At 35.2% G+C, this 16,261-nt stretch overlaps 1 protein-coding gene across 1 annotated transcript in view; it reads left to right on the plus strand.

Moving 5' to 3' along the window:
- Positions 1-16,261, plus strand: part of HMCN1 (hemicentin 1) — a 461,695-nt gene that overhangs the window by 331,501 nt on the left and 113,933 nt on the right. The window contains exons 49-55 of the mRNA XM_011934184.1: positions 2,351-2,542; positions 4,983-5,156; positions 7,186-7,299; positions 8,130-8,275; positions 12,218-12,368; positions 13,899-14,093; positions 15,889-16,002. Of these exons, the coding sequence (XP_011789574.1) occupies positions 2,351-2,542; positions 4,983-5,156; positions 7,186-7,299; positions 8,130-8,275; positions 12,218-12,368; positions 13,899-14,093; positions 15,889-16,002 (1,086 nt within the window). The remainder of the gene's footprint in view (positions 1-2,350; positions 2,543-4,982; positions 5,157-7,185; positions 7,300-8,129; positions 8,276-12,217; positions 12,369-13,898; positions 14,094-15,888; positions 16,003-16,261) is intronic.

Consider the following 16,261-nt stretch of genomic DNA (forward strand, 5'->3'; position numbering starts at 1 on the left):
TTCACCTATTAGGTAATTTCTCATCTCTCAACCCCTCTCCCACCCCTGCACCCTTCCTAGTCCCCAAGGTCTATTATTTCACTCTCTGTGTGCTAAGTAATTTATACACATTACTTAGCTCTAATTTGTAAGTTAGAACATATGGTATTTGACTTTTTGTTTCTGAGTTATTTCAGTTAAGATAAAGGCCTCCAGTTCCATTCATATTGCTGCAAAATATATGATTTCATTCTTTTTATGGATAGGTAGCATTTCATGGTGTGTATACATATATGTGTGTGTGTGTGTGTGTGTGTATATATATATATGTATCTTTGCTATTGTGAATAGTGCTACGGTAAACATACCAGTGCAGGTATCTTTTTGTTATGATTTATTTTCCCTTGGATAGATATTGAGTCCCACTATATATTATTAATCAGTTGAGAAAAAGTCCAGCTACTAAAATTGGCATTTGAAATTGAATTCTAGTTAAGTATAGCTGGCAGAAATGTAGGAGGAAACCTTTCAAATTCTGTGGAGCCAAAAAGGAGATACCAACAAGAAAAGAAGAAAGAAAGAATGAGGGGTGGGGAGGAAGAAAGGGAGGGAGGGAGGGAGGAAGGGAAGGAAGAAAGAAAGGAAGGAAGGAAGGAAGAAAGGAATGAACTGGTCTTTTCTTTCAATTCACTAAATCATTCTCTTTTGAAAAATTATTCTGCTTCTACTTATATGTGTGTTTATCTTGCCCTACCTTTTTAAATTTTTGTTTCCTTCCCTGTGTTTGTGTCTTCCTTTCCTTTTCCTGTTTACTTAAATTTCATTTCAAAGAAATAGGTAGGAGTTTTGGCGAAAGAATGGCATTATTTCATAGTGGGGATTTTCCAAGAACAATATTGTTACTTTTTGTTAGCATGTTTGAATATTACAAAGGGAATATAGAATAGGAAAAATAAAAATTCCAAAACCAGTTTCACCATCTTTACCAGTAAATTGATTTCTTGCATATAATCAAAATAAACACATCTCTAAGGGCATATTTTCAAGGCTGTCTTTTTATTGTAGATGGCCTTGCAGTTTTAAAGTAACAATGAAAGTAGCCCATAACATTTTATGGAAAGCCAGAGTTTTAAGGAAGATTCAAAGAGTTTCTTATTTCATTGTTTGTCTGCCTTATGTGAGCAATAAATTTAAATAAGCAGAGCGGGGAATGTTTCTGTTTTAAGAAAGGCAGATGTAAAGAGTGTGATATACTCTATTACTTAACCTGTTATTTTTTTTCTAGAAATAATGTAGTAATTAACAACAGTTGCATAGACAACCATTGCCTAAATTTTATAAAATCCTCTCTTCAAGCTAGCATATCATCCTAGCCCTCTTTCCTAACATGACTTGCTTTTATGGTTTTAAAATTTTTTTAAAGTATTTGAATAATTTAAAACTTAATATTTAACATAGATCTCATTTGAAAACAAAAATACAGGATCTCTTCCTAGAGGCTGTAAATATTAAAGAATGATTAATATATTTATATCTCTACTGATCTGTTCAATATTCTACCATCTATGTATGATAGAATCCTGGTATAGACTCAAAATATCTGCTCGTTGAAGTAAAGGTTTTGCTTTTTTACAGCTTTTTGTCAAAACCATAAAATCTTTTTACAAATTTTTATATGAGGCTGGGTGCAGTGGCTCATGCCTGTAATCCCAGCACTTTGGGAGGCCAAGACAGGCAGATCACAAGGTCAGGAGATTGAGACCATCCTGGTTAACACGGTGAAACCACTTCTCTACTAAAAATACAAAAAAATTTGCTGGATGTGGTGGCAGGCGCCTATAGTCCCAGCTACTCAGGAGGCTGAGGCAGGAGAATGGCGTGGACCCAGGAGGCAGAGCTTGCTGTGAGCTGAGATTGCACCACTGCACTCCAGCCTGGGTGACAGAGCGAGAATTTGTCTCAAAAAAAAAAAATTATATGAATACAAAGGTATTCATGAATAATACTTTTAATAAAAATGAATGCTGCATTATTTTAAAACCGTACTATCAAAATGCTTAGTTGTAATAATCTAAAAAATAGTATAAATTTAGTTATTAAACATGAAGGTCAATTTAGAATCCCATTTCACTTATAGATGAACACTAATGTACATTTGAAAATGATTTATAATCTATGCATATTTTTAAAGTCAGTACAACCATTATTATAAAATAAGTTAGTTTGCAAAGTTATTTTTAAGTGAATGGATACTGCAGTGTTTTACATGTGGGATATGTAGGAAGACAAATGAGTGAAAACCTCCTCTTTCGAAGTTTATGCATTGTATACATGTCACTATTAGCCAACTCTCAGAAATGGCTTTTTACAGGGAATCCAGTGCCAGAAATTACATGGCACAAAGATGGGCAGCTCCTCCAAGAAGACGAAGCCCATCACATTATGTCTGGTGGCCGTTTTCTTCAAATTACCAATGTCCAGGTGTCACACACTGGAAGATACACATGTTTGGCTTCCAGTCCAGCTGGCGACAAGAGCAGGAGCTTCAGTCTTAATGTATTTGGTAGGTGTGGGCTTTTCTTCATATCTTAAAGAATCTGACATGACTGTAGGCTAAATTATTCTTTTCTTTCTCTGTTCAAATAGTGTTTCCATCATAGAATTTCCTCGTGGAAGGAGGACCAGTGCTTGTGTACATTTACTGTTTTTCCTGAATTAATTTATAAATTCATCTGTCACATATGGAATACCTACTATGTTCTAGGCACAGTGTTTTGTGCTAGGGACACAACTCTGAATAAGATAGACTAATCAGTAGTAAAGGATACAGATATGTTGGTCAAAGAGAAGCAGGTAAACAGTGATTGGGTCTCAACCTGAGATATTCTATCCTTTTTTTGTGAGACTTTGCCATTATTGGAAATGGCCATATTATAGTCTTTGTGGACTAAGAGTGATGAAATAACTGTGTGTTGATATATTCAGTTCTTATGTCTCAGGAAAGACATTAAAATAGATTTTTAACTTGTGCTCACTTTTTGAAATTTGTACCACCTAAATTTATTGTATTAGATTCCTAGTATCAAATAATTCTACTAAAATCAACTGACCTATATGTGAGTATGAAAATTTGTATAGTTGTTTGTTTTTATAGTTATTGGTAATACCACTTAAGGAGTACAAAGATACTACCATAGATAGAAACTTCTCATATTGAACACAGCCCTCAAGGAGCTCATAGTCTAATTAAGTAGCAAAGATATATGTGCAAGAAAAATTAAATCAAAATACCAGATACTGTATAAGTGTCAATATTGCATTGTGTATAAGTGTATACATTGATAATTATAAATGTTATAAGTGTGTAAGTGTATAAATTGACATACAGTATCTGGTATTATATATATGTTCATTCATTCACTCATTCATTCATTCATTGAAGACTGAGGGATCTAGATCTGAATCAAAGCCCTTTTCCACCAACTTCATAAAGTAGAGGCTATTTAAATGCATGTGTTTGCAACTTCCAATCTATCCAGCCAAAAATTCAGTGCCTTTACCCTTTCTTTTCTCAGAGGATAAATTATCCTTCATGTTCACAGTTACTCCTTGCACTTACACCCTCCACCCTGTATCTTTCCACCGTCTGCCTTACTTGCAGCTTCACCATCTACTGTCTCCACCACTGCATATTGTAACCATGCCCGGACATCTGTACTTGCTGTCCTACTGAAACCAGGCTTTGTCTGACACTACTCTGGCAAGCACTTCCCTTTTGCTAGGTCCAGCAAATATCTTGCAAGTCCCAATTTTAATGTTTTGTACATTTTGATCTCTTTTTCCTTCACAATGTTCTTTCCCAGTTATCCTTGCATGTCTTTGTTTGCTCCCTTTCTCTGCCCTTATAGAAGCTTGAGCCACCTCTTAAATACTGGGATCCCTAGTGTTCTGTCCTTACTTCACTACTCGTGTTACTCTAGATATTCTCTTGAAGTAATAGAATTCATTCCCAGATGTTTAGTCATCTTCTATACACAAGAAACTTTTAAAAATATACACCTGTGACCCAGATATTTCTTGCAATGTTTGAATTCCTATATAGAGTTGCTTGTTGGGCATTTCTACCTGAAATTCCCATAAGCACTTAAAATACAAGATATTCAGAACTGAACAAACTATTTTCCCTTCCTAAATAATCAAATCTTTCTACATTTTATATTTTTATGTTACTTCTCTGCAGTTTAGATTCCCAAGCAAGCAAACCAGAAGTTATATTTGACTTCAGTTTCCTTTAGCCCCCTGTTTCCATAATCAAGTCCTGTTCAGTAATGCCCTAAGTCTTTCTTTACTTGCTCCTTCTACTTTATACCTTCCTTTAATGCTCTAGTTCAGTTCCTCGTTATCTTTTATAAAACAAAGTACCTGTCTCAGCTATCCTTGCTTCCAATATTGATCTACTTGAGTTCATCCTCTCGATATACCCTGCTTGCCCCTCATTGCTTACAATTTAATACTACCATGCTCCCAATATGTTCCCTCTTACTAGTCTCTTTGCTTTCACGAATCAGTGAAAATCAGTTACTGATTTTCAAGAATCAGTAACTACCACTGATTCTTTAAGGTTCACTTTAAATCCTCTTCCTTTAAGAGGCCTTCTCTAATGAGACTCTTCACACCACATACCTCAAACTGGACTGAATGCTAACTCATTTCCAAAAAAACCTCCATTTACCTTGCACCAACATTCCCATTATTGTCCTTAATACATTATGTTCTTTTATGTGTTATGGTTCCTTTTTTATGTGTCATCTCCTCCATTACCCTATGAGTTTTTTGAGAGGTCACTCTCTTTTGTGTATAATAATAATTAATAATAATAATAATTTGTTTTCTGTAACTGCTAGGGAATGACATTATACAAATATATATAATGGAAATTTAGAAATGCACAAATATACTAATTTCTACATATATTTCTTCAATCAAATTTTCATCTTTTTCAGTATCTCCTACAATTGCTGGTATAGGTAGTGATGGCAGTCCTGAAGATGTCACTGTCATCCTTAACAGCCCCACATCTTTGGTCTGTGAAGCTTATTCATATCCTCCAGCTACCATCACCTGGTTTAAGGATGGCACTCCTTTAGAATCTAACCGAAATATTCGTATTCTTCCAGGTAATTCATTTGCTTCAGATGCCCAAGGTGCATCTGCGTCATCCACTATTCTAGAAAAGCAGAATCATTGGTTACTTTTCACAAAAACACCTATGTTTTGTTGGTCGTGTTATGTTCTGTGCAGCCTGGTTCCTAATAGGCCACAGGCCGGTGCCAGTCCATGGCTTGGGGATTGGGACCCCTGCTGTCAAGTACTGAAAATTACTTTTTAAAAGATCAGAAAAATACCTAAATTAAAAGGCAAATAAATAAATGCCACAATGTAATTAACTGCTAAAATATATTCTAATGTGAATGCCAAAATTCACATTATAAATATTATAATTGATTATAAATTTATAATATTATATATAATCATTTATAATATTATAGGTGATTAAATATTAACTCTCCTTCAAAGTTCAATTCAAAGTGAGAGAGTTTGTTCCTCTTTACCGCATGGAAATAGATAATGCAAATAGAAAGAAAAAGGATTATTGCTGGCTTTAAGAGACTGACAGTCTTATGTTGAGGAGAGGTAATATGTGCAAAGAGTTGATTAAGAATATGAATCTGTGAAAAATCATGGATTCTGAATAGTCAGGGGGTATGGTAAATAGGGAGTGAGTTTTATAAGAATTCAAATGAGGCCGGGCGCGGTGGCTCAAGCCTGTAATCCCAGCACTTTGGGAGGCCGAGACGGGCAGATCACAAGGTCAGGAGATCGAGACCATCCTGGCTAACATGGTGAAACCCCGTCTCTACTAAAAAATACAAAAAACTAGCCGGGCGAGGTGGCGGGCGCCTGTAGTTCCAGCTACTCGGGAGGCTGAGGCAGGAGAATGGCGTAAGCCTGGGAGGCGGAGCTTGCAGTGAGCTGAGATCCGGCCACTGCACTCCAGCCTGGGCGACAGAGCGAGACTCCGTCTCAAAAAAAAAAAAAAAAAAAAGAATTCAAATGAAGAAGCTGGGTGTAGTGGCTCACGCCTGTAATCCCAGCACTTTGGGAGGCTGAGGTGGGTGGATCACGAGGTCAGGAGATCGAGACCATCCTGGCTAACACAGTGAAATCCTATCCCTACTAAAAAAAATACAAAAAAATGGCCAGGCGTGGTGGCACATGCCTGTAGTCCCAGCTACTCAGGAGGTTGAGGCAGGAGAATCGCTTGAACCCGGGAGGCAGAGGTTGCAGTAAGCCGAGATCACACCACTGCACTCCAGGCTGGGAGACAGAGCGAAACTCAGTCTCAAAAAAAAAAAAGGAAGAAAAAAATAAAGAAAACTGTCTTCAAACGAAGAAATGGCCACTGTGGGCTGAAGTGGTCAGAAAAAGCTTTGTTGCTTAGTCAGAACTTGACGAGACTTTAAAGAAAATTCTAGAATTTAGTTGATTGGAAATGAGTTAGGAGAGGTTTCAGATCCATCAGGGTAACCAGGGTGGGAAAAGTACAAAGTGAGAATGGCCTAGCCCTGTGCAATAGAATTCTCACCCACTCCCTGAAACTTGCGTAGAAATATTGTGTGTACGTATGTTGGCGGAGGGGCAGGAAATAAGATCAGCAAGAAAAGCTGGAGTCATGGAATGCCTAAAATAAGAATTAAGAGTTTTTACTTTATATATTGGTCGATTGAGAACGATTGAAAATGTTTAAGGAGGACAGTACCAAAATAAAAACTTTGCTTCAGCACAATTAATTTCTCCTGTAGGCTAGGTAGATCAGAGGAAAAGATGATTAAGGCAGAAACCTATTTATGAAAAGGATGAAAGACCTTATGAAGGAGCTTAGCTGGAGTGGTGTACAAAGGCATGGCAGGTCCAAATGACCATGAGAGTCATCACCGCAGAGCACCGCTGGGGACTGAGCAGCTGTCCTCAGATACCATGCAATCCCCATCAGTATTGTAATTTATCTTATAGCATATGTCCATCACAGAACTGTCATATATAAGAAGAAATATGCTAACAAGAAGACGTAACCCCCTGATAGCCTGTGTGTACTCTGCTGTCACTGTGATTTTAGAGATTCTTTGATGTTCCGTGATTTTACAGGAGGCAGAACTCTGCAGATCCTCAATGCACAGGAGGACAATGCTGGAAGATACTCTTGTGTAGCCACGAATGAGGCTGGAGAAATGATAAAGCACTATGAAGTGAAAGTGTACAGTAAGTTCTGAAAGAATACTATGTTTCATAGCTTCTCCAATTTTTCTCTTTCTATCCTGTTTTTCATTGTGGGTTCATAATTATTTATACTCATCATTAAAGACTTGTTTGTACAGCTTACTTTATTAAGGATAGAAGTTGAATTAAGCATTATGAGCCATTATGTGGCCTCAATTGCTTAAAGATGTGAAGAGCCCACTAAATCTGCTCATTACTCTCTTGTTGGAGACTTTGTCAGTGGCATTTCCTTACTTTTCTCTGTTTTTCCTTCTGAATTACCCTCTGGGTTGAGGTATGGTACTTTCATGTACAAACCTGTTGTTACACGCATATGTTCTAATCAACAGCCCAAGATGAGATCATTAGTGACTTTGAGCTATTCCAATGTACATTGACCTATAAATAAAAGGCAAAGCTAACACTGCCATTAATAGGACTCATATTTCAGGATTTTGCTTTTGTGTTTGTAAAGGAAGAGTATCTTTCTGATTGTCTTTTGTTCTTTGACTTGGTTCCCTTAATGACCAATAAAATACATTTTATGGATCATGTTCAGACTATGTCTGTGGAACTGGAACAAATGAGGCTAACTGTTCTGTAAAGGACATTAGCTTTATTGGCAGTATTATAATGATAAAGGGAGAAAGATTTCCCATTCCATCTTGTATTTGAACACTTTCATGTTAACTTAGATACTTAATGAAAGATCAGCATAGAATGCCTCTGTTATTTCCTTGTTTTCTTGATAAGTAATCCTCAGTGTGATTTCTGTGGTATTCCATGTATTGAAAATAACCAATGTCTAACTCCTTAATATTTATTTTATACAGTCCCACCCATAATCAATAAAGGGGACCTTTGGGGGCCAGGTCTTTCCCCTAAAGAAGTGAAGATCAAAGTAAACAACACTCTGACCTTGGAATGTGAAGCTTATGCGATTCCTTCTGCCTCCCTCAGCTGGTACAAGGATGGACAGGCCAGTCACAACTTTTTTCATTTGCTGATGATTTATTAAAGACTAAAATAGTCAGTTGAAAAGAAATAATAAAATAGACACAGGTGACTCAGAGAATCACTGTGATCTTAAAACTAGCAAATCCCATGCTCCTAGAATCTAAAACTGAAAAAAAAACCCCAATCAACCCGAACGATGTTCAACAATTTTAGTATTATTCCATCACTGGAAAGTCTACATAATTATTTTTGTATACATTAGCAGTTTTCTATGAAAATCTGGCCACCCTCACACTGGAGAAGTTAGGGAAACCGGACCTTTTTTTTTTTTTTTGCTGTTGTTATTTTGCAGTTTTACAGAATAAGTAAACTTGGTAAAGAACCAACACATAAATGGTGCTATCCCAGGTAAGAATGACAGGTATAACATGGGTACTAAATTTACTAAAGTTACTCAGATATTCTTTAAGTATCTTTAACTCTTTTACAAAAGGTATGTTTTTAAATATTCCAAAATAAAGAAAAAAAACTAAAAGAGATGATGACGTTCCCAGTACAGTTAACTGGGAACAGAGAAACTTTAAATAAAAGATCCTTCAATTCTGTAATCTGGTTTTCAGACCACACATCCATATTTCTCATTCAACTTATATTCTTCCGTGCATGTTTTAAAGACATATGTGCTGTTGATCTTAGACCAAAATAGATTTTTAAGCAGCTGTTAACACCGTACTTAATACAGATGTGAAACAGCTAAGCTGCTGTTCGTTCTGTTTTACACATAATCAACCAAATGATCAAATTGCAGTTATAGAAGTTCAGATCATAATCATGATTTAAGATGCAGGAAAGATAAAGCTTTATTTTTTCAGATCTCAGATGGATTTTGCAATACTGGCAGCTAGAAAAAAAGTCATCTCTTATAAAATAAGCAAGTTTCATCTGGAAGCCATTGCAAAAGGGAAAATACAGAATTCCCACTATGCTCTGTTTATAGTTTCTTTTCTGACTACAAGCATACTTCATAGTACAATATCAATTCTTTATGAATTTACTTGGAAACAAATAATCCTTTCTCCTTTGAAATATTATTTTATTTTTAATCTTTTCTAAAGTTGTTTCATTCCTTATAATTACCACATATGCTCACATGTACACGAACACATACACACATTAAAAACTGGATAAAGACTAAAAGTGCACAGGAAATTAGGCATTTTTGTCTTATTTTTGAAAATTTCATTATAAATAACTAAATTACAGCTTCAAGTTCAGACTTTGAAATTGACCCAATTATGATGCTTTACACTGCTAGATTTTTTTAGGGTTTGCAATTGGTCTCCTAGAATGTGAACAAAAAAGTACTATTTTAAAATTTATTTTCCATAGTCATTCTCTTGTTATTTCAGTCTTCAGATAAGCAACACTACTTAGGTAGTGTTTTCAAGAAAACGAACACAAAATATATTGACAGACATTAAAAACTGGACAAAGTATTGGCCACATCAAGTTTTGAAAGAATCTTGAGTTTTATTTATTCATACCCTGAAGTTTTTCTTTTAGCAAAGGAAATTTAAATTATGCTACTTTTATAGATAAATGATACAATGTTGATAATGATTAATTGCATTCTGAATTATTTGTTGAGCATCTACTATTTGTCAGACACTGTTTTAGATGCAGGAATACAGCTATGAAAGAAACAGACACAAAGTTCTACTCATGTGAAGTTTAGGAAGGCGAAAACTAAACCAAACCAATAAAGACATAGTGTGTCAGATAAGACAGGTATCATGGAGAAAACTCAATATGAGAGAAGGAAACCAAGGGTGGAGAGTGTGATCTCTTACTTAAATAGAGAAGACCTCACTGATAATGTGACATATAAACAGAAACCCAAAGAAAGTGAAAGAAGCAGACATAAAATAATAGAGGGCAAAATATTCCAAAGTAGAGAGCATAGCAAGGGCAAAGGCCCTGAGGCATTTAGGCTGAAGTGCAGTGATCGATGGGAACAGAAGATGTGAGCAGAAGGCTAATGGAGAGCAAGATCATGCCACTCCGTGTGCCAGTTGGCCTTTATTCTGATGGAAAGCCAACTGGGAAATTTTGAATACAAGAATGATATGACATAATCTGTCTTAAGGTTTTAAGCAGATTGCATTTCTTTCTGTACTTGGAGAATAAAGAAAAGGTTCAATTATGAAGTTATTGCAATGGTTATTTCAATTGCATCTCCACCAAAAGAGTGATGGTTGTTGCTTGGACCAAGGTGGTAGAAGGATGTGTGGGATGTGTAGGAAGGAGATTAAAGATAAGTCCAAGATAAGTGAGAGTAGATAGAGAAGAGGTCTAAGGATTAAGCCTCAGGGTACTCCTTTAAAGGTTAGGGAGCGTAGTGTCCCAAAAGATAAGTGAAAAAGGTACTTCAAAATGAACACAAGTTAAGCTGTGTTAAATGATACTGATCAGGTAAAATAAGTACTTAGAATTTTCCAACAAATTTAGCAACACGAATGTCATTGGTGACCTTGACAAAGACTTTTTGATCAAGAAGAAATAGTGAAAGTCTGATTGGATCATATCAAGAAATGATGGAAGGAAAAAACTGAAGGAAAGTAATTGGAGAACACAAGTGTAGAAAACATTTTTAAGTCATTTGGCTACCAAGCACAGAAGAAAATGTAGAGGTGGGCTGCAGCAAGAGAGGTTTTTGTTTTTGTTTTTGTTTTAGGTTGAAATCATCCAGTGGAAAGAAACAAGTTAATTATGATGTAGGTGAGAGAAACACAGTTGCTGGAGGGATGTCCTTGAGTAGACCAGCAAATTCTCAGAATGGGCAGAAACTGATTTTAAGCAGTTCAGGTTTTGCCAGGGGAGTAAAATAAAGGGAGAGGAGCTAAGGGAGTTGAGAGTTTATACAAGGAATGATTATCATGACAGACCTTCTCTGGGTAAGAAGGGAAGAGAGGTCAGGAGGAGACTGAGTGGCAGTGAAAATATTGCAAGGTCAATGGATTGTGGGGCTCCCATGGGATTAAAAAAAAAAAAAAAACTTAGAGAAAATTAGTAATAATAGAAAATTAGGAAGTGGTGGTCAGCAGATGAGAGCTTGAAAGTGAGATTATGAAGGAGCGCAGTTATTGTTAATTATAATGTCTAGGTATGACTCTCCTATTTAGTGGCTGAGAAAGGGTGAGGGACAAGTAAATTAAAAGAAGGAGATCAAGGAGGTAAGAGAACACAGCATTGGAATCACCAAGAGTTATGAGAAGAGTATCATTAGAAGGAATGACACTGAGCCCGGAGCTAAAATTTTCAATGAATGAGGGGGAATTTAGTATAAATGAAAATGTTGAGAAGATGGGAAATAGTCTATTAACTATATGTAATGTTATTGATAAAACATCATAATACAAATATATGTAAGTTAATATCCTATTTTATAGTAATAATTTCAATAAAACATCATAATATAAATATCTTTAGGTTAAAATTTTTTATTTATAAAGTAATGTTTCTGAAAAAAAGTAATTTAGATCAAATCAGATTATACTAATGTGCTCAATCTTTCATAAAGAAATTCTAACATTTCCTACAAAATTATAAAAGACATGCTTTTTAAATATTACATGAGATCAGTGAAAAATTTTTTCCAACATGAATAAATGTGGTAACTAAGAACACATATTTATCATAAAAAATGTATAAATGCATCATGCACAAATGCCTGGTACAAACGTAAACTATAACAGCGGCAATTTTCAATAAATAAAAATTTGATTAGTCAAAAACTGCGTTTAATCAAAGTAAATCAATTATTTTGATTAAACTATTATTGTGAATGTTCTGCATACAATTTTATTTTCATTTATTTAAAAAATCACAAAAACTATCAATTGCATGGCCTCTTAGAAGATTCATTATAGCACTTAATGCTAACATTGTTATAATTGAATCACAGCCCCTTAAATCCGATGATCATGTTAATATTGCTGCGAATGGACACACACTGCAAATAAAGGAGGCTCAAATATCAGACACTGGACGATATACTTGTGTAGCATCTAACATTGCAGGTGAAGATGAGTTGGATTTTGATGTGAATATACAAGGTAATACTAATATGCTTATTGTATATAATGTAATTTATATGATCTTTCAAAGTAAAAGAAAAGAGATTTGACTTATTTTAAACAGTTTTTTTCTGTTAATAATATAAATTCATGATTGAAAATTTAGACTTGAGAATTAAAGAAGGAAATATCTCATCATTCAGGATTGCCTCTGTTATTTTTATGTGTTTCCTTCTGATATTTTAAAATATATACTTCTTTTACAAAGTTGGGGTCACACAATATAGATTTCTGTGTTGCATTAGCATTCCCTTAACTTTATATCGTGAAGTTTTAAAAACAGCGTTTACATGAAAGGCAGGAAAGTAGTACAGTACGGAATTCAGAGTAATAAAAAACTATCTGTCCACTACCAGGCATATTATCTGGGTGATGAAATAATGTGTACACCAAACCCCCACAACATGCAATTTACCCACATAACAAACCAGCACATATACCCTGTGAACATAAAATGAAAGTTGGAAGAAATAAATAAGTAAATGTAAAAATAAAAACAAACAAACAACAAAACAAAACAGACTTGGAATTGAATGATGATTATGGCTTCTAAAAGCTTTGTGACTTGGTAAAGTAAACTAAATTTTAAGACTGTTTCCTCATTTTTAACATGATTGTCTTGTAGAATTCCAGCGAATACTAAATGAGATAAAGTATATAAAGATCTTAGCAAAATGATTGAGAAATGATACCTGCTGTTATTATTTATATTGTTACTGTTGATGTTGCTATATTTGACATGATTTGTAATAATTATATCTGTTTCACCAGTTGAATATTCAAAAACTATTTAACCAGACTCCTACTGTTGAATATCTGGGGTTGTTTATAAGCTTTTACCACTCATAAATAATACTGCACTGAACATCTTTATACATAAAACTTTTGGACATCTTTTATTTTTAATAATTTTCTAAGAATGGAAATTTTAGGTTAAATGTTATGTACTTTTTTCTGTGATAAATTTTATGTTATGCATTCTTTTAATGCTTTTGATGTGCAGGCAAATTGCCTTCCATAAACTTCATACTTGTAACCAGAAAAGTATGAAAATTCCTATTATTTTTGTTAATGGAATTTTTAATCCTGATTGCATAATTTCTTTCGCCTTCTTAGTAAGCCAAATCACTGTGAAATGCTCTCAATTGAGCCAGTATTTTTTAATGGTTTCTCAAAATTAGTCTTTCCTGCTGTGTATCATTTAGCAGTGCTCCTTTCTGAGAGTGAGCCCCTTTATTGTCTAAGTGCCAGAGCCCTTTAACAGGGAGAGCAAAGCATGAGAACAGCATTCTGAGCCTCATATTTCTTGTTCTTCCACATGAGAACCAGCTCTGACTTTCGTCTACTACTTTTTTGGCTAAGGACTAGAGTTGGTAATGGTGTCAGTACTTGAAATTATTTTCACATTGTCTAATCTATTGCTTTTACAAATCACTCTGGTGAAAACACATCCAAGATCTTTGTTTAAGCATTCATATGTGACTGACATTTAATGCCTTTCCTTCATAGTTCCTCCAAGTTTTCAGAAACTCTGGGAAATAGGAAACATGCTAGATACCGGCAGGAGTGGTGAAGCCAAAGATGTGATCATCAACAATCCCATTTCTCTTTACTGTGAGACAAATGCTGCTCCCCCTCCTACACTGACATGGTACAAAGATGGCCACCCTCTGACCTCAAGTGATAAAGTATTGATTTTGCCAGGTAAAGATTGCTACCAAAAGGGTGAAAAGCTGACTCTCTGCCAAATGTGTTTCCTCTCATGTATTAGATGAATTAAATTGGTTGAGTCTCTGGTCAAGTAATTTAACTGGCAGGCTGCTGAATGCTGCTGGCATCCACGTAGCTTCAATCTAGAATAAATAGTCTTGGTTGAGAATTAGACAATAGTAGAGCATAGCTTAGTAAACTTTTCAGATCTACTACACATCACTCTATCAACACAACAAAGTCCTTTGGCTTCCTTGTGCCTCCATTTCTCCATTAGTGCAACAAGATAATCAGTTTGGTTTATATATATTATTAACATAAATGCTAATATATATTTACAGATCACTACTACTCAGTTTATTAAATGCACCTATCATAAATAGGGAAGAGTATTAGTTTCAAATATTTAAATTGTTACCTGGTTTATTGATAGCAAAGATGTTTAAACTGTTATGGAATAATATTTTCAAGGCTTCTATTTAATTCTAACAAGCATTCAAATATACAGGGCTTGTCAAAATTCATCAGATTGTACACTTTAGGTCAGTGCATTAAGTAATTGAATGTAAATTTTACCCCAATTAAATAAAAGAATATCCTGAAAATAAAAATGAAAAGAGACTAAGTAGACATGGTAACTCTAATATGTGATCCTAAATTAGATCTGGGTTTGGGCAAAATGGCTATAAAAAACATTATTGCAACAATAATGAAATATGATTATGGACTGTGGATTCAATAGGTTTGATTTTAAATTTTCTGTTTTTAATCGTAACACAGTTATGTAAGGGATTATCCTTGTTGTTATGAAATATGGATTTATGAGTATTTTAGGGGTGAAAGGGCACCATGTCTCCAACTTACTCTTGAATGGTTCAGAAAAAGATTATATACATATAACAGAGAGATATAAAGCAAATGGAGTGAAATATAAATAATTAGTGAACATGAGTAAAAGTCTTTATATAATTATTGCAACTTTTTTCTAAATTTGAAATTATGTCTACATGACGTTTAAAAATACACAGCTATCCTCATAAGAACGTATGTAAAATAGTACACTTTATACTTCTACATCCTTGGATATTGCTTTCTCAAACAAGTACTTGCAGCAAATGGTGTAAACTTACATTAAAAGTGTTCAAAACTATAAAAGCAAGAAGTTACTACATAGTAACATTGCCTAGGAAACATGATGAAGCACATAGAGTAGCAGTCTCCCTTCTAGGAAAATCTACATGAGCTATTCATTTCTCAGGAGATCCGATTCATATGTTGGGTCACTTTTTAATAATGCAGTGTTTGTTGTAAAAGTGGTATCTGAGATTAAAACTGAACCATTGGATGAAACAGGAACCTTGAAAGAAAATGTGGCCGGGCGCGGTGGCTCAAGCCTGTAATCCCAGCACTTTGGGAGGCTGAGACGGGCGGATCACGAGGTCAGGAGATCAAGACCATCCTGGCTAATAAGGTGAAACCCCGTCTCTACTAAAAAATACAAAAAAACTAGCCGGGTGAGGTGGCGGGCCCCTGTAGTCCCAGCTACTCGGGAGGCTGAGGCAGGAGAATGGCATAAACCCGGGAGGCGGAGCTTGCAGTGAGCTGAGATCCAGCCACTGCACTCCAGCCTGGGCGACAGAGCAAGACTCTGTCTCAAAAAAAAAAAAAAAAAAGAAAAAAAAGGAAGAAAATGTAAGGCAGTCATTAGACCGCAAAATTTGTATCTCTGTTTATGGCTTCTGTTCACTCTAAGATTAGAGCAGTAAACATAGTGGGATATTATTTTCAGGAGGGCGAGTGTTGCAGATTCCTCGGGCTAAAGTAGAAGATGCTGGGAGATACACATGTGTGGCTGTTAATGAGGCTGGAGAAGATTCCCTTCAGTATGATGTCCGTGTACTTGGTGAGTTTTTCTTTTATTGTTCATTCTTTTACTGAAAAGTATTTTTGAGGAACTAATGTTTGCAGGATGTTACACTAAGCACTTTTGAGACTATAAAGATATCCAGAAACTGATAGTTCTCTGAAAGAGGTAATTATCTTCTACATACTGACAGCACATTGGTCAGGACTCTTGAAGTATTAAGAAACAAACTGACCTAAATGGAAAAAAAAAAAAAAAAGAATTCATTGACTTATGAATCAGAAAAGTCCCAAAACAG

The sequence above is a fragment of the Colobus angolensis genome, unplaced genomic scaffold, assembly GCF_000951035.1.
Source record: "Colobus angolensis palliatus isolate OR3802 unplaced genomic scaffold, Cang.pa_1.0 Scaffold132, whole genome shotgun sequence".
In the NCBI taxonomy this organism is placed as follows: Eukaryota; Metazoa; Chordata; class Mammalia; order Primates; family Cercopithecidae; genus Colobus; species Colobus angolensis.